At 40.6% G+C, this 27,852-nt stretch overlaps 2 protein-coding genes across 4 annotated transcripts; one reads left to right on the top strand and one right to left on the bottom strand.

Moving 5' to 3' along the window:
- Positions 1 to 7,145: 7,145 nt before the first annotated feature.
- Positions 7,146 to 19,854, top strand: tmem42b (transmembrane protein 42b). Of its 3 annotated transcripts, none has more exons than XM_019264323.2 (3): positions 7,146 to 7,528; positions 8,805 to 8,951; positions 17,690 to 18,385. In XM_019264323.2, the coding sequence occupies exons 1-3, from the start codon at positions 7,352 to 7,354 to the stop codon at positions 17,873 to 17,875; spliced, it is 510 nt and encodes a 169-aa protein (XP_019119868.1). In that variant the 5' UTR covers positions 7,146 to 7,351; the 3' UTR covers positions 17,876 to 18,385. The 3 variants fall into 3 exon arrangements, with proteins under 3 accessions (XP_019119868.1, XP_010733648.1, XP_019119869.1); XM_010735346.3 differs by lacking the exon at positions 17,690 to 18,385 and adding an exon at positions 9,300 to 14,512 and having other exon boundaries at positions 7,153 to 7,528; XM_019264324.2 differs by lacking the exon at positions 17,690 to 18,385 and adding an exon at positions 19,289 to 19,854 and having other exon boundaries at positions 7,154 to 7,528.
- On the bottom strand, positions 14,452 to 26,870 carry zdhhc3b (zDHHC palmitoyltransferase 3b). The gene is made up of 7 exons (XM_019264322.2): positions 26,428 to 26,870; positions 21,390 to 21,721; positions 20,879 to 21,003; positions 19,898 to 19,994; positions 18,742 to 18,823; positions 18,396 to 18,526; positions 14,452 to 16,786 (listed from the first exon to the last, which is right to left on the bottom strand). Exons 2-7 carry the CDS (start codon positions 21,690 to 21,692, stop codon positions 16,628 to 16,630), a joined length of 897 nt encoding a protein of 298 aa, XP_019119867.1. The 5' UTR covers positions 21,693 to 21,721; positions 26,428 to 26,870; the 3' UTR covers positions 14,452 to 16,627.
- Between the last annotated feature and the right edge of the window lie 982 nt (positions 26,871 to 27,852).

Genomic DNA, 27,852 nt, shown 5'->3' with positions numbered 1-27,852 from the left:
ATCGCACCAATCTCCTCCATTACAGTCCTGCGTCAGCCCAGTCTGATTTATGGCAGCTGTGACTGCCCGAGGCAGGCCCTCATCATCTTCCACCACCAGTCCGCTCGCGGCACCAGAGCCATTACAGCCTACAAAGAGATACTTTAACACCTAACAGCTCCAAATTGACAGCTTTTTTTTAGGAACCATGAACAGCAGCATTGTTTGTAGCATTCAACACGTTTCTTAGTTTATATAGAGACTTAAGAAAGTTTCAAGTATTAAGTTATAAACTCAAATGTCACTCCATAGAGGAAATTCTCTGTTTTTTTAAACATAGAATTCCCCTTTTTTAGATTTTAAAACCTTTGACATATACACTGCCTGACATATTGGAGAGATGTCAACCTGACTCGTTGTGACTTGGACTCGAGTCAACTCAAATCACTGTTTTGATGACTTGACTTGGGCCTTAAAAACTTGTGATCTGATTTGACTTGAGATACGATGACTCCAATGACCTGTCTGTCTTCATTTATTGTTTTCAGTTATAAAACATTAAACATTTTCAAAACGTGTCAATGTTGACATTACAAGTGTTTGTGTAAAGTAACATAGTATGCAAACTCACACTGGGAATGGCTTTGTCGTGATTGGGTGACCACGCTGTCAGTCAAGCCGTTTGCCACATGACCTGATGGTCTATGATCAGATCAGATCATCATCATGTGTAGTAAGCTGAAATGAAAGACTTGCTCATGAAAGATTTCTGACAACCAGCACACAACGTCAAACTCTGTTGGTCATTTGAAGACTCACTGGGTTTATTAAGTCTCTGATGTTAGCTAATGTTTATTCTGATCCTGATATTGATTTACTAATCAATAAAATGTTGGCATTGTAAGATTTCTGCAAACCACTGTATGCTGAATCTCAATCTCTAAATTACATTTCAGTGTTGATCGCATTTTGAAATGTTCACACGTCCTTTAATGCCACATTAAATCAGTTAAATTATTAGGTTTTATGTTGTGAAAACACTGTGGTTATGGTCTGGTTAGGTTTAGGCCCAAAAAGCACTTTGTTGGGTTAGGAAAAGATGGTTTGGGTTAAAATAGTTGCTCCTGTCACCAGAAAAACAGCTGAAAATGTCACTGTAGATAAATCTGTTAATAATTTAACTTTAGGTAAGACTGCAGTGTCTTGGGGGCTTCAGTGAAGTTACAGTATTTAAATATTCAAAACCAACTCCATGTATGGCTGGACCACTTCCAATGGAAACATTCTGGGTCTCTTGTGCATAATTTTACTCACTTACTATCTCCCCCTAAAATCAGAAACAATTTGAATTTTTTGAAACTTTGTAAAAATTACAAAAAATTATAAGCTACCTTATAATGTGGTGTCTCTTTCACACCTAAATGTACACCAATGTGGGAACCAGCCTCAGCCAGCATCAATGTCCAAACCTGTAGTGCTGCATACGTTGGCTCACCCTCCCAGGCTGTTCCTTTTTATTTAACTGTTAAGCAATCATGTCTTTTTACAAATATGAACAAATCTGATGAAATCATTTTCCTGTTGGTACATGCGGTGTGCACCATCATTCATCATTAAGAGGGTAGTTGGAAAACTACATTCAGCTACACAGATGTACTTCATGAAGTCTTGAATAAAGAACATGTCTAATAACAAAGTCTGTCTGATAATTGAATGCAGTCTTAATGAGATGTAAAATCATGAGCATCATGTCCTCTGAGCCAAGTTTACATTTTACAATGCACCCCCAGCTTTTGAAATAGGGTCGAGCACCTGAGCACAAAGCCAAGTCCAGCAGTCTTCAACATCAGTGTCTGATTTCACTGATGCTCTTGTGGCTGAATGGGAAGATAGATCCCTGCAGCTAGGTTGTTGACAGACTGCTGGTTTTGGAATGTTATTCAACACATAGGCTATGCAACAGTATATGGGTATAATATACTGGTGTCACATACTTTTGTCCATAAAGAGAACTAAGAATTGGTTTCATTTAGGTTTTTTTAGTCTGTTGCAGCAGTGTGCTGCTGTCCAGCACATTTGGCATTTAGATGTCTGACAGCCTTTCAGAAAATAATTGATGACTGATTGCCAGGCTCAGCAAAGGAAAAGCCCAGGACTCAGCTTTAAAAGATAAAGCAGTGTGAAGAAGTCCATGTCAGCAAATGTTCTCATCTCTGAGCTCTAATGCCTCCATTTCCACAACATGATATTTCATAGCTTTTAATGGATCCTGACATCTTAGAGGCGAGTGCAGTGAATGGCAGGAACAGGAAGTTTCATTTGTTGATACAGAAAGCCAAACATCACTGCGTAGTCTGTGCAGGATTTAAAAGGTTACAGAAAAAATGAGTAGGTGAGTTCATTTTAGAGCGGGCAGTCGAATTAATGTTTTTCATTACCGATGTTATCAGTGTTTGTCTGTCCTTGTCCCTGACAGATATCTGCCGCACTGCTTGTCACTTTGTGTACAGACACAGACACACACACATAATCCACATCCACAAAGCTGTCCTTCTCCCCTAAACCGAAACCCAACAATAATGAACAGAGTCCGACCTTGGTTTGTTTCCATGTTGCGCTGACGCTGCGTTTACAAAAGAACAGCTGGATCAGATTAGTATTTCACCTGGTCTAATTGTTCCTGGCAACCACAGGAAGTGAGATTATCTTGTGTCTGTTTGTTTTGGGTACATTTTATCTGCTCGTTGCAAACTCTGCTGCCCGCCAACATGCCTCTATCGAATGTCTTTCTCCCTTCACTCCCTGGAAAGAAGCTTATTTGACGTGTGGAACAGGCTTGCTCTTTTCTGCTGGCTCTTACTTTGGTTTGACTGTAATGTAAAAAGATTGTGATGTTCAGGTCATATTTGGTAGAATTATATTTCAATTCAAATTCATTTCTGAGGGAGTTCAGTCTGTAACATTATAAATGGTGATGCTTGACTTGCCAAAAACTCGCCTATGTTTGCACAACAGCCTGCATTATTCACTTAGACCAGCAACCTCGCCAATAACTACAACTCCCCTTGGACCAGAAGGGGGCTATTGACCTGCACACTGACAAGGTCAACAGACTGTGTGTGTGTGTGTAAAACTGTAAACTGAGCACAGGAAAGAGGGATTTCATAGTTCAAGGGTGTGCGCGCCTGTGGGTGAATGTTTGACTCTCTGCTTGCTGCCTCTTTCCATGCTGAGCTCAAAGATGAATCCATGCATATTCATCAAGGCAGCTAAAGAATAAGGCTCTTTGGTGAGTAGAGATGAATATGGAGGCTGGACAATTCAACCTTCAATCAGCCGCTACTCTAAAGGTCAGAACAACTTTACAGGAAAGAGGACAGGTAATTAAAAAGGACCTGAATATCCACAAGACCAAAAAAGCAACTGCTTAGATGAGAAAGCGCATATTTATGATCAAGCATTCTCATAGCAAAGTGTTGCATGTTAATCTGTAGGATATAATATGCTGGACAGGTTGTACAGAACATTGTGAACATTGGGCTCTGTAAATGAAACTGACTTAGCACTAAGCAAACACATCACTTTTCAAAAGGTAAGTGAACATATCACTATTCAAAGGCACTTCAGCAGGTACAGTAAGCGAATACACTGAAGGGCACTTGAGTACGTACGTAAGTAAGTGAACGCATCACCTTTCATACTGCCATGACATTCAGCGCTGCTCCTGACTGATTTCAGGTCAGCTGTAGTTTTTGCTGTTCCTAGTTCAAGCTGTCACGCTTAGTTCAGGTCCAGTACAAACACTGTACACAGTTTAATCTCTCAGCAGCCTGTTATTTACGACTCTAGTTATCAGATTAGGATTTTCGTGCTGTTTTAATACATTTTTAATGAGGAAGTAATGTTCTGTGAATTACAGCTGAGCTGACAGCTCCACTGATGAGTTACTGTTAGGTTGACAATGGCAGTTCAGAAGAGTCAAATCAGACTTGTAGTAGAATACGAGTGTAGCTGAGAAATCGCTCAATCAAAAGCACAAAGTAACAGCAGAGTTTTGCACTTGAAAAGTAGCTACAGTTGGAGTTAATTTGAGATCAACAGAAGGACGGTCTCATCTGTATACTGGGGGAAAGAAAAACACTGCTTCTTTTCCCTAATTGTTCTTTTATTTGTCATGTCCTTGTAGAAAAAGAAAGATAATTGGGAACAACACAGCAGTGTGCAGATATTTTTCCATTACAGTTTTTCTTTTGCATATTTGTTAGGTGGTCAAACGTAACAATGTGTTAAAGAAAAGCTTTTTACTGAGTTTAACTGCATTCTCCAGGTGAAATGAAGAGGTCTAATAGGTGTGTGTGATTGTAAAATACATTCAAGGGCAGAAATGTGAAATAATATAAGAAAAAGGCACATTTTTATATAGCCGAATCTTCCGTTTAATTCGTCCGAATCTATTTTTACCTGACAGCTGACTTAAAGGTCATAGTTAAAGCTGTTACATTAACGAACCCCACACTTCGTGGACAGTGTTTTCTGCCTTATTAAATCACCTTCCAGGTCCAAAAGGTGGACAAAGATACAGGTAGGCAGTGACAGACCTTCAGTAAAAGTGGCACTAACGCTCTCTGTGGGCTCAATTATCGCTCAGCTGAACGGGGCCAGAAGGAGCCCCAAATCGTGCTCTAACCTGACACTTTTTGTTTGTCAAAGGAGCAATGAGATAACAGCTAATGGCCCCACTTGATTTCAGGCTTTTTCTGCTCAGCAGACACTCCAGACAGATAACGATGTCAAAATGTGACAGACTGAGGACGGTCAATTCCCTGAAGCTTGTTTCAGCGGGACACTGTGACAGAAACAACACTCTACCTCTTTTCTTCTGCACTGTCACTGCTCGCCACTCTAATATCCTTTTCCACAGTCAACAGGAAAACACACACATTGTGCACAGACACACACACAAGCTCTGCCCCTACACTGTTATGTTTTAGTTCCACGTTTTATTACCTTCCCTGGTTTTAATGTCCTTTAAGGACTCTCTGATCACTTTCTTAGTTAAAGCACTGTAACTTAACATTATGCAGATGTGTTCTAAGCAGCAATAATTCCATGATGGCTTCTTTGCAGACTAATTAGGATTTTATTGCTCACAAATGTCAAGATTGAAAGATAATACAGAGTTGTGGCAACAAGTTGTCAAAACAGGTAGTATTTCAAACTAATTGTTGCCTCAACCCGCAGAAATAACAGTCAGTGTACACATGTTGCAAATCATATCCAGAGCAGGTGGTGCTGGATGTATTTCTCTGAAGTACATTAGAGACATCTACTGGCCAGAAAACTTCATTTAGGTTTACACTTCACCTGCCAAAACAGTACTTGCATGGTTGGTCGAGATTGAGTCTATCTAAAATGATGGTGTGGTAGCTATACAAAATGGAGCTAAAAGATAGCAGTAGCTGCGATTCCTGCTCTACAGTTAATGTATTTGTGATAGCTTTCAGCTCAATAACCAACCACCCCAACCACTGCACTTTCAGACAGACGGCTAAAAAAAAGAGACGTTATTCTCAGCAGACATTTTGACATGTCAAAGTATGAAAAGCACAGGTGTAGATTATAAAAATAATGATGGTTTAATGCAATTCAGCTGCTTCAGTTACAATGCTCAATGATACACTTGAACACAATAGAGCCATTTGATGTTATTAATAACACCTACAGCTTTCATACTGGAACTGTACACCTGTCAACCTGTGTTGACCTCTTCGCTAAAGCTAAACTGGCTGACTTTGATGATTTGATGCTGTGCCAAGTAAAAGTAGTTCATTTGGCTGCACAGACATCTTGGTAGCTGAGTTTGTTATCCCATATAAATGTGGGAGTAGCAACACCTAATCACTATGGAGAGTAATTAGAGTAAATTAAATTAGCTAGTCTTGTTAAAACTAGCCTGACTGTAGCCTAGCTTCTGCTAGTTTAGAAGAGTAGCAATAAGTGTCACCTCTGCCTCCGAGTCTAGATGTGTTCATGCAGTTTGGTGTGGTTACTCTACTTTATCACGTTTAAATTAAATTATATTACTTTATTATATCAATAACAATATATATTTAAACTATGTATTAACCAATGGCTGACTAATCAAGACGCAGTGTATTTTATCAATGCAACTTTTTTTAAAGGGACAAGAAAGTTGTAAAAACACATTTTATTATTTATATGTTGATACTAAATTTCACCTCACATTCCCAAAAGTGAAAATTAAGTTATCTGCATTTCTTATATATACTAGGTTGGTGTAAATATGATCAGTTCATTATTCAGCCTAACATAATATAGACTATTTTCCCTGTGTAAACATACTTTTTTATTTTTATTTTTTTTACATCTTTTCTCTAAAGTAGAACCTGTTTTCAGTTTTTAAGAACAGGAATACCACTTCCAGATTCACGCACTGAACACTGACATCATTCTTTTTTCAGTCTCCCTCCATCTCTGACTAAATCTTCAGTTGCTGAGTGATGAGCAGACGTCTGTCTGTGGTGACTCTTATGTTTAATACAAACACTCAGACAAACATCACAAACTCATGCATTCATGACGACGACTCCACTTTCAATAGGAGGACAATTCAGTCTCCATCTCTCTGTAAATGGTGCAGAGCAGAGAGAATGAAGATGAGTGCGTGGGTGTACAGGGTGTATGTGTGTGAGCCACACACACACATACACACACACACACATATACACACACACGCACATACACACTCCTCCCATCCATCCTACTTATACCTGGTGTGTTTTAATGTAATGGGCCTCTATAATGCAGCTCATCAGTATGCTGAAGGGAACACGGTTCGCCCCAAGCAGTCTGAATCAACTGGATCATACTTTGCTGTACGCCCACACTCAAGGACATTACATTAGCATTGATTGTCCTCTACTCCAGTCTGTATTAATAGCACAGGAGACTTTAATTTGATGTTTATTAATGATCAGACTCTTTTAATGAAAACATATGATTCAAAGATTATAATATCATCGATTATGGGTGCAGCATGTTTAGGAACACCCCACTGCTGCTTCAAAGTCATCATTCATCCAATTAAGGTTATAAAATGATGGGACTACAATTCCCAGCATGCCGCAGGACGCTTTTTTAGTCCAACCACAGCGCGGCTCCGGGTTGACCATGTGTTGTGTGACTGCCACCGGACGGCTGTCGGTAGAAAGTGCAGGAAAACGTGCCACACGGTGACACACACACAACCATGCAGGCAGCTCGACCCGGACCAGCAGCGGCAGCGGCAGCGGCAGCGGCAGACATGTAAAGATGGATTAGAAAATTATGTGCCTCGGCTGTCATCATCAACATGTTCCCGGGAGTTTTCTATGCATTGCTGGCGGGTTTCCTCGGGGCCGTGGCGTCGTCATCGGCCAAACTGTCCCTCGGAGCCGACTATCTGAAGGGAGTCTGTGAAACCGGACTCCGGACGTGGGGAGAGCAGCGGAAATTTAGACAAGCGGACGAAACTACCGCCTGTGACCGGGTGAGGCATGGTTAAAGTTACGTTAATTATTAACGCGGTGAGGACGGCTGTGAATAATGCAAAGCCGATGAGTATTGCCTTTTAAACGGGGTGATTTCTCACGTAGGAAGTTGGGGGTTATCCCCGCCCGCCTCTCTCCTCTCCTCTCCTCTCCTCTCCTCCTGCTGACTCCCTCAGCATCAGCACCATCAGCAGCATCACACGGGGGGAGCCCGTGCAGCAGCTGCTGCTGAGCTCTCGTGCCGCGTCCGCGTGCTTCAATGACATTGCAGCTCGAGTGCCGTGTCGTGTGTTATCGCGTTATTTCGTTAACTTGTCTCAGTCGGCGTGCTGTTAGTGGACGGTTGTGGTGTTGATGGCGCGGGGTGGGGAAAGGTTGGATTTCTGGGTCAGGTTTCTTGTGTGACCTTCACGCTCTCCGCACACGTCACACAGTGATGTCAGAAACATCTGCAGGCAGCTGTCTGTTTGAATACGTCATTAGACATCGGACACACAGAGAACAGACACAGGGATCCTTCTTCATGTTGACGCTCTGATTATCTTAGGAACACTTTGTTAAACGTCATACTTGACGTTAATGGATGTAACTGAGTACATTTACTCTGTACTGCAGTTCAGTTTTAAGGAACTTTACACTTACAGATACAGTGTATTGTTACAGGATATTACAGATTTAAATTTTCAGCTCCAGCAACTGCAACATGAAATTGCTCCATAATGATTGCATGTGTTAAATAAATTCTATAATCTAATATATAATAATGTAGCTGTCACTCTTCTGCATCTTGAGTATGTTTAATTCAAGTACATTTTGTTTATTTGTGTACTTTTACTTAAACATTTTCAATGCAGAACTTTTACTTGCAACATAGTGTTTGTACAGTGTGGCCTTTCTACTTTACTGCAGTAATGAACCACATACTTCTTCCATTTTTAATGCACCAAATGACTTCATACTGTCCGATGTTTCTTTTCTCACTGTATCAGTCATCTTTAGGCCTTGGATGCAGTGGTGGATACATATTTAAGTGCAAATTTGATGCACTTTCCCTGTAATATACTTGAGTAATTCATTTTTATGGTACTTTTTTGGACTGCATTACATTTCAAAATGAAATACTGTATTTTTCACTCCGTTTATTTGACAGCTGAACATACTAGTAGTGTTGCATCTTATAAAATCTGAGTTACTGTTAGAGATCAGTGTATCCTGCAGCGTTTAAGGCAGGGTTGTTAATGGGTCTCAGCTCAGTTTCTCTTATTTGTTTTCCAGCTCCATATTCCTCTGAGGCTGCTGTGTGGAGGGCTGCTTTTCACCTGCAATGCTGTGATGTGGACTTTCCTTGCCAAAGCACTCAGGTACTCCTCTTCCTCCACCCGCACCACTGTGACCACCACCGCCTCCAACTTCATATCTTCCGTAAGTAGCAGCCTCACTTCGAGGGCCTAATACACACTCCTCTTGTCTTTTCTTTGCGGTCTCACTGTGAAATAGTTTCCCATCAGGCCAGAGTGGAGTGGAAGTTAATTTCAGAGTGACCTTCACATCCTTTCGTCCTCATATAAGCAGCTTTATTTTAGAAAATAGGCTGGACTATATTCAGAAATAACTTGTCGCATGATTTTAGGCTTCTTACAGGAATTTCTTGTCAAAGTTCAACTCCTTGTTTGATGAATCCCATCAAGACTTCTATATTGGCTGTTATTTAAATAGAATCATATTATTATTTTTATTATTTTACGTAGAAACTCTGATTCCCCCCTGCAGGCTTTCCTGGGGCAGCTGATCTTTGGTGAAGCTCAGATAACGTTGTGGTGGGTTGGGATCTCGCTGACCTTCTCTGGTCTCTTGGTACTGCAGAGGGTTTCACCGCAGGATGGACATCATAACACAGTCGCCAAGGATGAATAATATGCCTCGTCTCCACTAGCTCAGTTCAGCCTGGCTCCAGCTGGCTGTGGTATGTGGTGTGTTTTGGGCAGCATCTCCTCTGATCTAAACATCTAGCCAAAGAAACGTAAAAGCATATTCGGTCCATTTTGGACTACAGTTTTATTAATCAAATTGTCCTTTTAGATGAAGAGGAAACACCTTATTTAGAATCAGTGAAGATTTCTGCCTCAGGTTGCTGTTTGTGGCCCTGCCAGCTGAGAAACTCTGCTGGCTCAGCTGTGGCGCAGCCTTGTTTAGGCCTGTTCTAAAATCAGAGGAGATGTTGGCCTTCAGCCAGTCTGACCATGGCACAGCTGCAGTCTGGCTAGTGGAGACAAGCTAATGGATGCCTGTGCCCAGCTTCCCAGAAGCTCTAAAATCATCTTTATCCACAGGCTTAACAATGAAGCAAAAATGATACTAGCTTTAGTCAACAACAGCACAACAAGTCATGAGCTAACAGAACAGATGTGAAGGAAGGGAAGAGACTAAAAGGAATCAGTTGACGTTTGGGGAAATGTACTTATTTGCTTTCCTCCTGAGAGTTTGATGAGACACCACGCCCAGCGGCTGGTTAGCTTAGCTTAGCATAATGAGTGGAAGAGATAACAGCCAGCCTGGCTCTGTATGAAGGTGACAAAATCTGCCTACCAGCACCTCTAAAGCTCAATGATTTGTATTTGTGTGGATTGAACAAAGAGGCAGACTATGTTACCCTTAGACAGAGCCAAGCTAGCTGTTCCCCCTGTTTCCATTCATTATGCTAAGCTAAGCTAACATCTCTTCATATTTAACAGACACATGACGGTGGCATCACTCCTCTCATCTTACCCTCAGCAAGAAGCGACACGAGTGCATCTCTTAAAATGCTGGACTATTCCTTTAAAGGAAGAGCGTCCTTATAATTTGAGAACATGCGTGCATATAGACTGATCTGACACTCTTTTAGGTTTCCTTCATGAGCAAAGGACAGGACAGGCAGCATCATTGGCTATGCGCATGATGTCATCATTAATCAGCTTGTGCATTATGTATCGCAGCCATCAGCCAAAGCTTTCTTAATTCTCACATTTCCTTAAGCTACTACGACACTCACTGTAAACATCCTCCACTGACGTCGCATTTTTATGCATGCTCAAGGCGATGTTATAAATGAAGCACTTAGCTAACGAGGTGTTTTCACAAGAAATAATACTAATGTAGCGCTGAAAGGCTTTTCCCTGGTTAGAATTTGCTCTCTGCCTGGGTCTTTCTTTTCACTAATTAATTTGCCTTTCTTGATAGCTTGAACCTTAACCACATAATACGAGCATGCCACATGTTTTCAGAGGCAGCTGGTCTTCCATTTCATGATACACGCGTGCCTGAGCTCAAGCATGTCACACCAAAGCATCCTGAAGCGTTAGTCCACATCAGAGCGAAGTCCCTGCGAGCCGCTTCATTTCATTAAACTCAAACTGTCTCTGCAAACAGAAGGAGACAGCACGTGTCCTCTTAAATGCCTGTTGAGTTTTATGTGGCCTGCATTTGCAATCTCATATTATTCTGTTGCACATTATGAATATCAGCCCATCACTCATCACCTCTCTGGGTTTCATATTCACCTGGATTCATTAAAAGCCTCCCCTCAGCATCCCCGGAGTTGTCAGTGAGAGTGCAATAACATTACACTTCTTCTAAATCTCATAACACTGTGATGTGTGTAATAGCGAGGGACTTTGAGCATTAATAATTGAAGCATAGAAAATGGCAATATATGCTACTAGAGGGATGTTCTGTCAGCATAAATCAGCTAATACTGCAGTATACAGGATTTTTTGGACATGACATCAAAGATTGCTTTATTGAACAGTACTTTTAAGATCACACTTTGCTGTTTGGATACATATCATAATATAAATGCATAACGGTAGCTATAATACCTGTCTGTAATATTCCCACAGCAGCAATGCACAAATATATCAGATGTCCTTCCAAGCGCTGCTGTGCAGGTTTTGTATCATGTGATTTACATGCATCCCTATTAATGTGACTGCAGTGACAATGTGATTATACAGCTCTTATATTAAAGGCCGGCTGAGTGATGTTTCATAGCAGGGCTGTACTCGCCACGCAGGATCACAGCCACGCATAGGCAGCGACATCAAGTGTATTCAGTTGTTTGCGCCTCTACGTTTTGGGATCCTGTGTGTGTTTGTGTTTAAAGAACAGTTAAATATTTTGGGAAATTATAATTATTCATTTTCATGCCAAGAGTTGGTTGAGAAGATTAATACCAATCTCATGTCTGGATGGTAATTATTAAGATGGGGCTAGCGACTGGTTCGCTTAGTTTAGCATAAAGACTGGAAAACATGGTGAAACAGCTAGCTTGGCTCTGTCCAAAGGAAAGAAAATATACCTACCAGCACCTCTGAAGTTCACTAATTAACATAATATTTGTCCTTAACATATTATAGGTAATATTTAATCTTAATTTTAGTCAACAAAAGCATCCTCATGAGGTAACAGAAGAGATGTAAAGGAAGGAAGAACAGAAAAATGTTTGTTGATACCCGTCTCGTGTCTGTCAGATTAATATGAAACTGAAGCTAGTAGACAATTAGCTTAGCTTAGCATAAAGACTGTAAACTGGGGGGAATCGTTAGCCTGGCTTTGTCCAAACGTAACAGTCTCCACCTACTAGCAACTCTAAAGCTCACCAATAAATATGTTGTATCTCGTGCAAAAAATAATTTAATAGCAACAAACATGTTAATTAGTGAGATTTAGTGGTGCTGGTAAGTGAATTTTGTTTCCTTTGGACAGAGTCAGGATACCGCTTTCACTCTGTTTACAGTCTTTAGGCTAAGCTAAGCTAACTGGCTGCTGGGTCTAGTTTCCTGTTTATTGCATAGATATGAGAGAAAGTTGTGATTTTATTGGTGTTTGTGTGCTGGACAGCCAGCAGAAGCTGGTTAAGAAATGTATATCCAGTATAAAACCTTTTAATAAAAACATAAAATGTGTTATTTAGTTAGCTTTGGAGTTGCTGGTAGGTAGATCTTGTTACCTCCGGACAGAGCCAGGCTAGCTGTTTCCTCCTGTTCTTAGTCTTTATGCTAAGCTAAGCTAACTGGCTGCTGGCTGTAGCTTCATATTTAACACACAGACACGAGAGTGGTATTAATCTTCTCGTCTAACTCTCAGCAAGAAAGAGAATAAGTGTATTTCCCACAGTGTCAAACTATTCCTTTAACCTACCTTTAATCCGTAATCCTTGCTTTTGACTCTTCAGATTTTTTCGGTGCCTGGCTTTTCTCCAGTTAACGGCATGATATGAGGGTAAACCATCTACCTGTGAACCCACTCTCACTGTAACATAACCAGTCAGAGCTTTGCAGTAGCCACATTTCTAGCTCTGTGACAGCGGCATGGCCCTGAGTGTGACATATTTATATCAGTGTGCACATAAACTGTAGATGTGGTTGTACAGAGAGATTAGAAAACCACTGAAGTGCGATCTTATCCTGACAAGGTGTGTGTCACGTTGACGTGTTAATGTGCTGCAGTTCAAAAAACTGTAAATCTACTCTATCAGTAAAGTTTAGACATAAGTCTTGGTGTAGTGTTGACACCAGTACCAATATTTAATGACAGGAGGAGAATAATAGAAAAAAAAGTATTTGCAGATTAGTTATCACTTTAATCTGAAGCTGCACCGACAAATTTGATTAGAAGGAGATTGCTCTGATACAAATCGTTCATAACATCTTACACATTATGTGATGCAAAGGTTTGTAAAAGTGTAAATATATTCTGTTAATAGGAAATATTTAAGAGGAAGTGTAAATTGCCATCTCCCCTGAGAGAAGCAACACTGTTGAATTATTAATTAAACATCTCATCTGACAAACAAGATTCAACTGGATTGTGTTCAACTGGATGCGAGTGTCTGTGTTCTCCTGCAGCAAACACTTTGAGACTTTGTACTCATTTAGCTCAGTGTCGTCTCTTTGCATTCAAACACTATAATGTCTAATGGGGATGATGCTCACTGGACCTAATGGGGCTGCATGTAATGTTAGCCTCGAGCTAGTTTAACATCAACTTACACAGTGGGTTTATGCTCCATTAGACCTGTTCCCTTCCTTTAAATACCACTTGCACAAACACAAGACAAAACATGAATCTGTTTGAAGCCCTTTGAGAAAAACAATGGCAGACAGTATAGTTATGTTCATTTGAAGCTTTTCCATTATTATTATTATCATTTGACACATGTACAACTTTCTCAGTATCAAAAGGCTGTGGGGTTTTTTTTCATCCCTAAATAATATGCATAGATTTGTCACAAAGGAAGACTTAAAAAAAACAAAAAACTGTAATTTCTCATTTTCCTGTAGACGTTTTCAATTACTTTTAAATGTTTCTGCAAGGATGACTGATTTTTTTTTTTTTTCATTTTTATCTGGCACAAGTATCAAACTAGTATCATTTAGCAAATTAGAAAATATTCATAAACCTTTCTATGTATTATAATTGGGTACAAGATAGTTATTACATTTAAAAACTAAAATCTTATTGAAGAATGATTGATGACCACAAAAAAGGAACCCAGTCAATAAAATATCCATAAAATGAACATAAATGTAATATTTTGTTTTACCTTTCTGCACCTTTAAAGGGGTAAAGCGTAATTCTTTCAGTTTACAGATGTTTTCTAATGACGGGCTGCAAAATTACAGGCGTATACAGCACAAGCCTTGAATTTACTGTAAAAGTTTAATGTATTTACAAATGATAGTATAATTTAATGGTAACTGAACTTTAGTATGGTTGTTACAACCTGTTGGTTTTTTACTCTATCAAATGTTTCTGAATTTAAAATGAGTTTATCTGTCAAAATATAAAGCAAATTGATACATTTAATGTCGAGACTCTGAAGTTGTGTCACATACAGTTTTATTTCATTCCCCTTTAAACAAATACCACAGTCAAAAAGAAAAAAAAAAAAAAACATCATGTGGTCTACAGTAAGTTTTACAAATGGTATTCATACCTGACCACATATAGAACAAGATAAAAGAAGAAAGCTGGTGTTCTGTATGTGTAAACTGTTGCATCTCCATATGATGGTAACGTTTTTTAAAAACTCCAGTGATTTTTAAAAGCCTATGAAAATGTCACTCTTCAGTGTCCCCCTTCAATAAGCATTTGATTTGGCAACATGTATGTTAAAATATGTCCTTTCATCGCCCTTAAAAACATGTTTCATACTTACAGTAAGGCTTTCAAACACATGTGGGTAAGCACAGGTTTTGTGTTAAATGCTTTTTAGTGGCCTGTTTTCTGTCTGCATCACCAAAGGTGAAATCTTCACTCATCTCTTCGCACTGGGTGACGGAGGACTGTCAACAGCTGTGACAAGTTAAAGTCTTTCAGGCGTCGGTGAACATTTTCCAATGGACTAAATTTGAATCAATGTTTCATTATTTAAGGCTTTTTCCCCCTCCATTCAGCTCCAGAACTACAATTTATAACAAACGGGATTATCCACAGGCTAATTTCATCATCTGAGAGTGAGTGCATTACACTGAGTGTCAGCGCATTCAGAGAGGAATGTGTATTGCTTTATTCCCTTGACTTGACTGTCCATCTGAGCTGGTGACTGTGACGAAAATGTTTTTCATGCAAAGAGGTCGGTTACTTACAACACAGAGTCAAATAAAGGACCACAACACTGGTCAAACTATCAGGCGGACTAACTAAACTGAAGTGTCACTTTCAACATCATGCAAGCTGACAAACAAAACTTTGTTTGTCTGTTAAGTGTTAGATGTGGGATTTTTCTAAAAGAATCCAATGTGTCATTTCTCAGAAAACAGCCACTGAGCATAAATAAATTCAGTTATCTCTGTATACAGTGGTATTCTTTGTTAGTGGCGGAGTCCACCATACTTATACGCACTGTATTCAATATTGCCATCACAGGAAATGAGGTAAACATGTAATCCAGCATTACTGTTTGGACTTTTATCTCACCGACATCAGCCTCACTGTGTGTGTTTCCACCAACCTGTTTTATGCATATTCTTCTTTGCACATTAAAAACACTGAACATCTGTATCCACGTCATCTTGCTGCACCCTCTACCCATTCAATGGCACCAGACGGAAGATTTAGTGCCCCCAACCGTCCAACTCTAACAACTAATATTCATATAAACAGTAGAGTGGATGGAAACGCACATTAACGTACAAATGTGATGGATAACGGCTGATTATTGACTGATTCATTTAAATAATGTGAGTTTGTCTGGCTGCGCCTTTAACTAATTCACCAATTCTGTTGTTATTTCTGACTCAACAAGTATTAAAATAAACCAGGACTGAAATCTTAAGATTTATAACGTCCACTGGGAGGCTACTGCTGCTCTGTCCTACAACCTCTGAGCATCCTTCACAGTGATCTGGCAACAAACTCATTTAAAAGAGGATGTAATCAATATGATCCTGTCTCACTCCGTCTGTCACATTAAGGCAAAATAGCAGAAATGTTCATAAAAGTAGCAGATGCCACCGTTAACTAATGCACTGTTCTAAGGCAAATCATCCAGACAGAGCTCAGCAAGACTATCGCAACGGCAGAGATACAGCAAAAGAAGAAGTGATTGGATCACAGCAATGTTTAAAAGGGAAGACAGAACCCGGTGTCCAATCTTGGCACCCGGACTTCACTGCTCTGAGCGAAAACTTTTTGCACTTCAGTTTCGATTTCACATTTTTTAAGTCTTGGAAGCAGGAAATGATCAGACATATTGCAGGAAATTTTCCTCCAGAGAAGGCAGGACTCACTCTCTTGGTGTTGTTTCACCAACTCTTATTAAGTGCTCCCTGTCACTTCTTAGTTTTTTTCCCCCTTGCACGGCTACACTTCATTAATCTCAGTCAGCACCAAGAGGGAAACAATAAAACAAAAAAGTTGTTATAAAATAAACGTATAATGTACTCACTTACAGCAGAACACCCTGAAATATCAATAAATGAAATATTCATAAAAAGGAAAGAAAATATAGAAGTGGTTAAGAGGAGTTCATGCTCATTGGCGTCCAGCCATTAGGAGGGCAGGGCAGGATTGATCAGTTTGTCCACAGCAGCAGAGCTCGGCAAGGTTTCATGCTTTCACACGATGTACTGGTACAGGTCCGCCTTGCCGTGGTCGGGTGTTGCGAAGGGGCTCAGCCAGGCTATAGAGAACGGATGGCCGAACACCACCTTCATATTCATCCACTTTGACTTTTTGGCCCATCTTCTCTCCTCCTTCTTGAGCTGTTCGATACCCTGCGGAGACAAGAGGGGATGTTTAAAGCTGTCGCACAGCTGAACATTTAGCCTCGTAAAAAAGAAAATAAGCAGCACAGGGGAATAAAAAAATATATTTTATATTCTTTGCTATTCTCCTAGCGGTCTTAATCAGGGTTGGGTGACTCACTCACAGCATTTCCTAAACTCTGAGAACAACACACACACACACACACACACACACACACACACACACACACACACACACACACACACACACACACACACACACACACACACACACACACACACACACAGAAATAGATGATGTTTGTAGTGAATATTTGAACTGTGAGTCATCGTCACGGATGGTTCGAGCAGATACATTATGAGCTCTAATCTCAACCTACCTGGAGGCTACAACTGAATTACCTGCTCCTACTCACATCTGAGCTCCGATTTAGGGAACAACAAACAGCATGAATTTATGACTTATTATAGGAAGTCAGACCTGAGACCAACACATGCTCATTGTTAACCTAACTATCATCGACCCTGTGGATTGTCTGGTGTTCTTGCTTGTAATGTTATGAGTAACTTTATTTAGGCCATTTTATGATTTTATTAAAGAGTCCACAGTAAAGAGATGACATGGTCGGTGCTATAACACTACAATCCTTTTCCCTAATTAAAACCCTATTTTAGGTGCTATTTATAGTTCAGCCATCAAATGTATTAATATTCAGCAGTTACTACCTTTTTATATAGAAGTTTTTACTGTCAGTGGCCGGGTCTGCTATTCCTGTGCTGGCCATGTGTGATCTTTTCACAAATGGATGGAGGAGCTAATGGTGCTAACCAGGCTACAGGGGGAGTATGGAGAGTGTAGCATCACAGAGACGTGGCTGAATGAACTGACTTGGGATTTGCTGGTAACTCTAGATGGCTGTCAACTTGCGAGAGCGGACAGGAGAGAAAAGGAGAGAGACGGGGGCGACACACACAAAGAAAGTGCCCATAGACCACAGGCCGAGTTGGAACCAGGGCGCTGCAGGAAGGACTCATACCTTCATACCTTCATTCATACCCTCCATTTATTTATTTTATTATCCACTTTGTACATTGTGAATTTCCCCAGTGTCAGACCAATAAAATCTATCTTATCTTATGTCTTTCTCTTTTGCTCTTGTAGATTGCAAAGCACTTATTGCTTTGGACAAACATGTCTAAATGTATTATAATCAAATAAACTATTTCTCTAATTTATCTTCAAATGTTTGCTATAGTATACTTTCTTTGTACCCCCAATCATGAATATGTTTGCAACAAGTGCAGGAGCTCACCTCTAAGTCTGTCCCCAATTCTCTGATATTGGGCTAAAATACTTAAACTTGCAGTAGATAGAAATATACATGAGCCTGGGTGCTGCTTCACTGAGGAAAAGGTGAACAGCGCAGCACCCTGCAGGGAGCGTCACAGCCAGTGAAGCTCATTTTCCACAGAGCTGGTAGGATTAAGTGACTTTCCTCAAGGCAGATGGGAAGCTGGACTGTTGCTGAATCAACTTTACCACTATGCCTAAACCCGACCATCACACCACAGACACTGGTGCAGGTGAGTGTGAAATCAGTGCTGTGTTTCCACTCACCGTCTCATCGGTGCAGATGGAGTGGACCTGCGTCCCAAACATGACTGCAGTGAAGATCAGGAAGAGGAGGCCCTCGAAGCAGAGGAGGATGAGGAGGATGACAGTTGCTGGTGGAGAGAAGTTACTACACTCTGAAGAGGGACGGAGAGAGAGAGGAAGAAAGACGCTTGTTTAACAATCCAGTCAGCTCCAACAGAAAAGTAAATAAATAAATGACGGTAACTGCTGAGATTGTCTTCAATCCTGATGAGTCTTTAAGTGAGACGTGCACTGCTTCGTCTCTTTGCTCTTTTAAGACTTCGCTCAAACTAATCTCTTAGACATGTACCAGCAGTTTATTACTTACTTGTCCAGTCTTCTTCAATGCAGAAAACAAAATGAAAGGCCACCAAGATCAGAGCATGGAAGGAAATTAGTGCAATATACATCTGAGAAAAAAAACAAAACAGATTTAATGTTAGGATATTCTTCAACAAACTATATTTCATACTGAATATATTGTAATTAAGGTTGCACATATTTATATATTAAATTGTATATATATTTCCATTATGCAGAACATTTATTTAGAGTTTAAACCATTTCCAAAACAAACTCCACAGTGTCTTTCATGAGGCGGTTCTTAATACACAGATTTATTCCAATTGCCATCTTAAATTTTTCACAATTTATTATTCATTTCTGTAGATTTCTTTTTATCTCAGTTCATTTCATCAGTTTGAACACTGTGTTCATGTTTGTTCTCTTGTACTGGTTTATTTTTAGGGACGCCCAGATTGTTTGGCTGACATTCAGTGAAATTAGCTGATATTAATTCAAATTGATGCTTTTGAGTTGCAGTTTGTGAAAAAAGGATCAATAACGCATATTGTATTTGTTTATTATCTCATCAGATCTTGACCTCTCCAAATTAACGACGGCACAGATTCAGAGCGATGACATACAGCAGGCTTCCTCCAGTCGAGATGAAAAATGTGGATTCATTCATCTTATACCGTGTCTAACTTTAGTGGATCAGCACAGATCATGAGACCAGTTGTTTCTATGTTTCGGAGCCACAAAGGTTCAAATGTGTCCTACAATAAAATGAACTTTACACTTCATAAATAGTTTTCATTAACAGGCTCATCATAGCGAGAAGGAAAGAAGATGGAGAGACAGAGATGAGTCAGACTTCAGTAGAAAAAGAGAAGAAAAAGCTGAGCTGATTCTGAGTCATTTAAAATTATGACTCATGTGTCATGTGATTATAAATTGAAAGTTTTTAAGCACTTTGCTATAAAAAGCATTGACACAAGCTGCTACAACAAAACAAAAAACAATCGGTATCGGCCGATTTGGATCATAGAAGATTGAAATCAACAACAAAAAAACGTGTTGGGGGCTTCCGTACTTAAAAAAACTAACAAAAAAAGTGTAAACAATAACAGAGCTTAAATATGTAACTTAAATATAAATGACAACATTATGTTTGTGTGGTAACATCTGGTTTGAAGACTCACTGTAAAAAGCACAAAGTATTTCTGGTTGTTCTCTCCGACACAGTTGTTCACCCAGGGACAGTGGTGGTCCATCTTCTTGATGCAGCGTTTACACACACTGTGAACACACAGATTCATAATAAAGATGAACAATATTACAAGCAAACTGGGATTGTGTGCAACACCTGAGGCTGACCAACGTGAATGGAGAGTATGTTTAACTATTGTCACAATAAATCCAAACACACACAAAAGCCAGTCTACCTTTAGCGTCGAAGCTGACACTGACTGATGTGACAGACTGGAATATAAACTGCTCTCAATCATGGCGTCTGTTGGTGTGGATTGAGTGTGTGTGACAGGTTATTGATCTCACAGACCTGTGGCTGGTTGACAACTCACAATCTGTCTGTCAAAGCAGAAAGTCATACTCCATCTATCCGTGTGCTCAACTTTCTGAGGGAAGTCTACATTGAAATATATTCCTTTTACGTGTCATTAGAGGTAAATGTATCAGCTGAAGGACCCACAAGAATGACTCATAATATTCAGCAAAATATATATATATATTTAATTCAAACTGACACCCATGTTGCCTGCGAGACAGAATGACTCACTGGTTTTACAATTCAATTACTCTGTGAGTGTTTTTGTGCTTTTCGTGCTGCGACATCCCAGGGAAACCACTGAGCAGCCACAGAGGGAACTCCTGATTACCAAGCTGCAAGGTCTGCTGGGAAAATGCTACAGAACTATTCTAAAAAGAGAACACAGAAAAAACACACACAGGGGAGGGCAGGAGAACCGGTGCAGGAACAAACACAGATGTGCAGAGGAGTCCCCAGTGGGAGAGACGCATCAGGACTTTTCTCAGTATAAGCTGTACACTTCAGCAGAACACTCCACCAGTCCGGACCCACATCTTAAAAAAAAGTTGCAGAGTTTGCAACGGGAACTGTTTTGTTTTTTTTACAATCTGCACATTCACACGGAGTACTGTACCTGCAGTGGTGAGCTCTGTCGGGCTTGATGCTGCAGCACTTGGGACACTTGTACACCACCTGTCCTGGTTTGAGCTGCAGGCTCTCGATGAATTCTTTGGTAGCGTTCCCTTTAGGCACGGCTCCCTGAGAGAGAGAGAGAGAGAGAGAGAGAGAGAGAGAGAGAGAGAGGAAAATAGATGCGTTGACAAGGAATTCAGTAGTAGTTTGTGTCACTGCAGATGTTTCAGTGTTTGCTTGTCATTAATTTAGCTGCAGGAGCTTCTTAAAGATGCAAAATCTCCCCCACAGCCGACTTATCGCAAACCAGAACAAAACGCCACAATCAAACTATCAGGGCAGGATTAAGTTGCTATGCGGCCCTGATTCTGGAATAACTCCGACCCATTTTGCCCATTTTATCCAAAAAAACAACCGCATTTCAATGCCTGAAACCTGCTCCAGGTTTGTGTACTACAAATAATATTATTTATCTTGGTTCTCGTGTGTTATCACAGCAGAGTCTGACTGACCGGGTCCGTGCACATCGCCTTGGCGTGAGAGGCGAGGGCGAGGAAAGCGAGCCCGTTGAAGATCACCCCGTTAAAGAGGCTGTACGCGACGTTCTTGGCAGGCAGCAGCATGACGAACACCACCACGAACTCGGCGTAGAAGACCAGGAACCAGGTGATGACGCCGCACACGATGCCGCAGCCGTCGCGGATGAACCACATGGTGTCGGAGCCGTTGCGGGGCGGGGGAGGGGCGCAGTGCTCAGGCTTCAGGTAGCCAGCTTGCCGCTCGATGTCCCTGGTGCGGTGCGCCGGGCTCTTCATCCTACAGCGCCCGTGGCTCCAGCCGCATACTGCGAGGCGTGATGAGGGACAGATGGAGAGGAAGAGGGGGAGCGGAGGGATGGGAATGAAATGAAAGAAAGGAATTAGAGAATTAGGTGAAGGATTTGGAGGGAGTACATGTCGATGAGGGACAGTGTTGCCGCATAATTGTTTATTATTCTCTCAAATAATTGTTTGTTGATCTAAAAATTATTTTTTTAAAATGCCACCTATAGTCCAAAGTGATGCTTTAGTTTTTTCTGACCAACAAACCAAATCCCCAAATTATACATCTATAAAGTTTGATATTTTTGAGTGAAAATGCCTGAAACGATCAGTCAATCACTGATTTACTCACTGTCAATCAACTAAACGACTATAGTTTCATGATGACGTGTCCTGTCATCAATATCACACTGCAGCGTGCTGTCCCACAACAATTAACCATCCAATAAGTGCCTCCTCGAGGCATATAAACAGAGATGAGGACTAATTGGTCACGGTGAATCAGCAAATGAGGTTGAGAACACTCAGGAGGAAGCGTTCACTGACAGAGGACTGAACTCTGATTGGTCCCAACAGGACAAGGCTGTAATTCACCGATTCACACTTAACGTGAAACAAAACAAAGCCTACACTTTTGTCCTGAGCTGCACCGAGTGTGTGTGTGTGTGTGTGTGTGTGTGTGTGTGTGTGTGTGTGTGTGTGTGTGTCCTGCTCTCTCATGAATAAGTAATGAAACAGGTCTGAGTGTGTGTAGACAAAGATGATGTGACTTCAAAGGGGATAAAATGTCAGATAACCCAAAGTCGGCCTCACTATTATATTCAGAGAACAGCGGCTAAATAAAAGAGCTTCCTCCCTGAGGCCTGCTGGACTTTCTTGCTCAAACGTCAGCTTCTAGTGAGTGAAATCAAACTGCTTGGTCATTCCTGAGGATTCAATCTATCCGTTAGGCTTAACTGAACGATCGCCTAATCTCACTTTTCTGTCCACGTTAATTAGAGCTTTGCCAATGATCCTGGCAGTTAAACATGTTTCCCTCGGGGAGAGGAGTTTAATCAGAATAGGGACGAAACGGCACTCCTGCGGCACGTTCGGGATTATATTATTGAGCGTCATCTCTGGATTCAACTAAAACATCTCACGGTCCAATTGAGTCCACATCACTCCTGCCAGACCCCTTTCCCTCTTTGTAAGCCCCCCTTTCTTCCCAGCACCACACCCACACCACATTTCAAAGATCAACATGTTGAAGACTTCCACCCACCCGTGTCACACCACCAAACCACAACACACTTCTTTTGCTTCATCTTGGCCTGTGAGTTTGATCATAAGATTAATCACGCTAACAACGCTGCAGTTTATTTGACTTTCTGTCGACCTTTTCATTAAAACAGAACACGAGACAGAGTTTATTTGTACAAACTGCCGTCTACGATGACAAAAAGATCTCTTGAAACATGAGATTTTGATCTCTTTTTGCTCTACTTGAAAAAATATGTCAACAACTATGAAATGGACTGCAGTGAAATCAGACGTTCATGGTTGCCAGAGAATGAATCCGACTGACTTTAGTGATCAGACTTTCACCAGAAGTCGAGGATTATTGTACCATCTGTCTTGGTTACAGTGGAGGTGAACAGCAAAAGTAAATATATTTAGACACATTCTGTACTGCAGTACAGTTTGGAGGTGCTTGTACTTTTATTATTCCCATGTTATATTTCTTTATAGTTTCATTTTACTACAGAAAAAAAACAACCTTTCGGGCAATTTCAGCTCATTCGTAATGGAGAGAAAGCTGAACACATTACACCACTGCTCAGATCTCTGTTCTGGCTTCTTTTGTGTCATTGAATACAGTTTAAATGACTGATGCTTGTCTATTAATGTCAGATAAATGCTATATAAACCCTCTCAGCCTGTCAGGTCTATTAACAGTATGGTAAAAGTTCAAACTAAAACTGGGACACAGCATTTAGTTACTATGAACACCTTTAAATGCAGGTTAATGTTCTTTACTGCAGTTGACTCAACTGAAACTTCTCTCTATATTATAGGTGAAATTAGACTTTCCCATGTGACTCAGTAATAATAATTAGACTAATATGACATCTTAAAAGGAGGTGTTCATTCATTTCTTGTTGCCAATTAGAAATAATTATACTGTGAATCACAAATTGTTTTAACGTATGTGGTCAGGAAATCACAATGAGGTGGTTTTACTCATCTATAATAACAATTTCATTTCAAGAAGACGCACTTGTTAAACCAGTTCAGTTTTGTCAGTCAAGCAAACTGTTTATAATGTTAATTTATGTGACCTTCAGTTTCTGTTTGAGCTGGTGGGAGCAGAAAAACTTGCTCTATGTTTAGTGCTTGACTCCATTAGAAACAAAGAAGCTGCGATGGCTCTAACAAGGTACAATAAAGTACTGAAAGACCTGAAACTAACTGCAAAACCAGAGTTCATTAACAACAGAGTCAATGGTTTCTTGTGTTTGGACTGAAGAATAAGTGTATAGATTCCTCTCAGTGAATGAAAACAACTGAATGACTTGATTGTAACAGAAATACTTCACACTTCCCATACAGTTTGGAGCTGCTCTTTTCTTTGCCAGAGTGAAAATATGAACCGGCACAGTCACATTTCCAGTTCATGATGTATGATGTTTGACACCCTGCTGCTAAAACGCATTCCAAAGTAACTGACTGATCGCAGATAAGATTTTCACCCCCCCCGCTGAGTTCATTAATTATCACTCTAATATGATTTCACTTTACTGATAATCTCATTTGGCTTGGAGACATAAACATAACAATCTGAATTTCACTCAGACGGATTCAGGAACACATTTGGAGAGCACACTGTGTCAAACTACAGCAGTAACTCTGCAAGGGTTATGTCAGGTGATGTGGTAACGGGAGGATTGCACGCAGTAGTTTCTGCACAGTTTAAAACAACTGGTACAATCTCACTGTTTCACTACATGATTATTGTGATATATAGAGAAAGAAAATGCTAGAAATCATCTCCATTTGTCAGACCAAAGATGAAAGTGTTGTTAACCACCCAGCCAAATTTAAATGATTAAAAATATATACAAGTTTATGAAATTAGGTGTCAAAATGGGGTAGAAATGAGCAGTATTAGCCCCAGGACTGTGGGGGCGTGTCCGCAGGAAGAACTGAAGCCACATCCACTCATGTAAGCAGTCAAGCAACAATTTTGAAGCGACTGAAATGTGTCAGATGAGTTCAGAAAATCACATGACTAACTTTAAAAAAATTTGAACAAGATGAATTCATCTCTATCTCTCTGCTAGGGGTGCAGGGGTATGCTCAGGGTGGCCTCAGCGTGTCATCGAGCCACCCTTTAGGACCGCCCACAAAATCCTGGACTGAAAACTGGTGAAAAACTGTTTTAACCTCTAACTCCACATGTCACTAATATATCGTTCAAAGTCTTGTTGTTTTCAGTATCTCAGAATTGCCTTTACACTGACTTTAACATTTATTGTTTGTAATTACACATTTCTCTGTTTCTTTCTATCTTTCTGGTTCACACTCTGATATAACAGATGCCAGTCATACACTTTAGCATTCAACATTCAGAAATAAAGTTTAAAAGATGAAATCAAGTGATAGCAATTTTTTTTTAAATTTCCGATCGATATCACAACAATATTGTTATGAAATGAAATGTCAACTAATTTCTCAAAGCCTGAGGTGACTTCTTCAACGGTTACGTTGAGCATATATGACTGCAAATATTCACATTTGAGAAGCTGTAACCAGTCAGTGTTTTGCCTTTGTGCTTGAAAATTTTTTTTTTTTTGGTGACACCTGATGTTGTTCAATGTTCTCCTGCGTCCACATTCCTTACATACATTTCATAAGAGACGTGTATCATGGAGAGAGATCTCTCCTCTGTTTGCACACACACCACCACAATTATCATTAATCATTAACAATGATAGGGAAAGCAACTAATAAAAAAGGGATCCAAGTTGAATTTAAGTTAAATAGAGGTCAGCCTGACAGTATGAAAAAAACTTGTTTGTTTATTTTCCCCATATAAGTCATTCAACATATTGTGCCCTGGTCATCCATGCCTCACTTGCCCCACTGGACTAAGGATTGTGCAGATTCTATAGCAAGTTTGGGCGATATCAATGATTTATTTGATTCCTCGAAATGGTTCCCGGGTTCATTTTCTATCAGTCAATTCGCTTATGATTCAACTATCAGCAGAGATGCCAACACTCTCTGACCAGCAGAGTCACTCGAGCATCCCACCGGAGATGAAACCCAAATATCTGGGTCATTATCTGGCTGGATCATTTTACCTCCAAACTTAGTAGTATAATGAATGAATGGATGGAAGGCAAGGTTGGTGTGTAATATTTTTGAGCCTGTTTGATCTGATTAAGTGGATAATGCAGAGGATATCATCTGAAATATGATGGAAAACTATATAAAAAAAAAAGTGAACAGGATTCCAGGAGCCAGTTTTCTACCTGAAATCATACGAAGGTCACACACAGTTATTATGGTATTATAGGGCTATAGTGAAGGAACTTCCAGAAAGTACCAATACATTTGAACCGACCAGGAAGTAAGTGGCAGCTGGAGCAGGATCTGGATCTGCTTCAGTGGAGCTGATAACAGTCTCACACACACACACACACAGTGTAACTCCTTCAACACTAACTCTTTTATTGAAACGTACCTCACAAGCTCCTGCCCTGTCGACAAAAGTTTCTCGAGGTCCTTGCGTAGTTTGGAGCCTCTGGAACAAATGAGAGCGTCTTCTCCTCCTCCTCCTCCTCCGCCGCTCCGTCTGTTAGCGCAATCCCAGCTAACCTCACTGATCCGCGGGCAGCTCCTCTCACCAGCTCCGCTGCTCTGCTCCCGCTTTTTCGCACGCCTCCGCCTCGGTTTCGACGAGGTTTTGACTCGCCCGTTCGTGTGCTAACTACAGCCGGGGACCAAGCCTTTAAAACAGGCCGTTGCCTAACTACTTCTGCGTTTCCTTCCCTTCATCCAGAGAGAGAGAGAGCTCTGCGGGACAACACGGCGCAGAGCCGACCAGGAAGTCCGACACTCTCTGCCGCTCTCATTGGGCGGTGGTGCCCTGAGCTCAGTCTATCAGGCGGCACCTTCTCAAGGCTGTGCGCCGCCCTCAATAAAAGTTTAAGTAATCAAGGACTGATGTGAGGCAAACTCCCACCTTTGGAAAAATGTGATTATCATTTGACACTCATCTGTACTGCAAAAAAAGATGTATTTGATTGTTGTCCGTATGCTAAGGTAAAGTTAAAGGTCCAGTGTGTCAGATTTAGAGGGCTCTGTTTACAGAGCACGGCAGAAATGGAATACTAATTTTTGGTACATCTGGCACATCTGACACAGAAAGAGGTTGTAAAATTATGGACAAAAACATCAAATTTACAGGGTGGCCGGTAGCGTAGTGGGTTAAGCGGCCGCCCCGTGTTTGGAGGTTATAGACCTCGCTGCAGCTGGCCCCGGTTCAAATCCTGCATTGGACGGCTAATTTACTGCATGTCACTCCCCCTCTCTCTGCTTCCTGTCTATCTTCAGCTGTACTATCAATAAAGGCATAAAAGGCCAAAAAAATAATCTAAAAAACCCCCATAAAATTTACCACTCGGTGTTTGGTTTTCATTGGTGAATGGGCCTTCATCACCCTCGTGCTTATGATTTGGTAGTCTGCTTTATCAATAATGTTTGTGCTGTGTGCTGTAAAAATAAAGGTTTTACCTCTTTGCATTCATAGCAATATACACTTATACAATATGTTGTGTTGTTTCTGTAATTGTGAACTGATACAAATGTCAACAGAATGTAACAACAACATTGCTGGATAATTAAAAATAGGTCAATATAAAACACAACAATAATTAATAACATACAAAGTCTGTAGACAAGTCAAGTGTTTAGTAAAACTAATAAACTATAATAAACTAAGAAAATTAATACCGATTAGTCGATTAGCTCAGTTGGTAGCGCATCCACCCAATGTATGAAGGCTCAGTCCTTGCCGCAGCGGCCCAGGGTTTTAATCCAACCTGTGGCCCTTTGCTGCATGTCGTTCCCCCATCTCTCTCTCCCCACATTCCTGTCACTCTTCAGC

This window comes from Larimichthys crocea, chromosome XIII (genome assembly GCF_000972845.2).
Source record: "Larimichthys crocea isolate SSNF chromosome XIII, L_crocea_2.0, whole genome shotgun sequence".
Taxonomy (NCBI): Eukaryota; Metazoa; Chordata; class Actinopteri; family Sciaenidae; genus Larimichthys; species Larimichthys crocea.
Note: the sequence above shows the minus strand (reverse complement) of the source record. Positions and strands in the feature narration are given on the sequence as shown.

Excerpts from the sequence above, each read along its gene's own strand:
- tmem42b (XM_019264323.2), top strand. The coding sequence starts at position 7,352 with ATGTTCCCGGGAGTTTTCTATGCATTGCTGGCGGGTTTCCTCGGGGCC. Across the intron at positions 7,529-8,804 it reads AAACTACCGCCTGTGACCGG|CTCCATATTCCTCTGAGGCT; the intron begins GTGAGGCATGGT and ends TTTGTTTTCCAG. Across the intron at positions 8,952-17,689 it reads CCTCCAACTTCATATCTTCC|ATGGCTGTCAACTTGCGAGA; the intron begins GTAAGTAGCAGC and ends TGGTAACTCTAG.
- zdhhc3b (XM_019264322.2), bottom strand. The coding sequence starts at position 21,692 with ATGAAGAGCCCGGCGCACCGCACCAGGGACATCGAGCGGCAAGCTGGC. Across the intron at positions 18,824-19,897 it reads AATACTTTGTGCTTTTTACA|ATGTATATTGCACTAATTTC; the intron begins GTGAGTCTTCAA and ends TTTTTTTCTCAG. Across the intron at positions 18,527-18,741 it reads CATTGAAGAAGACTGGACAA|AGTGTAGTAACTTCTCTCCA; the intron begins GTAAGTAATAAA and ends GTCCCTCTTCAG.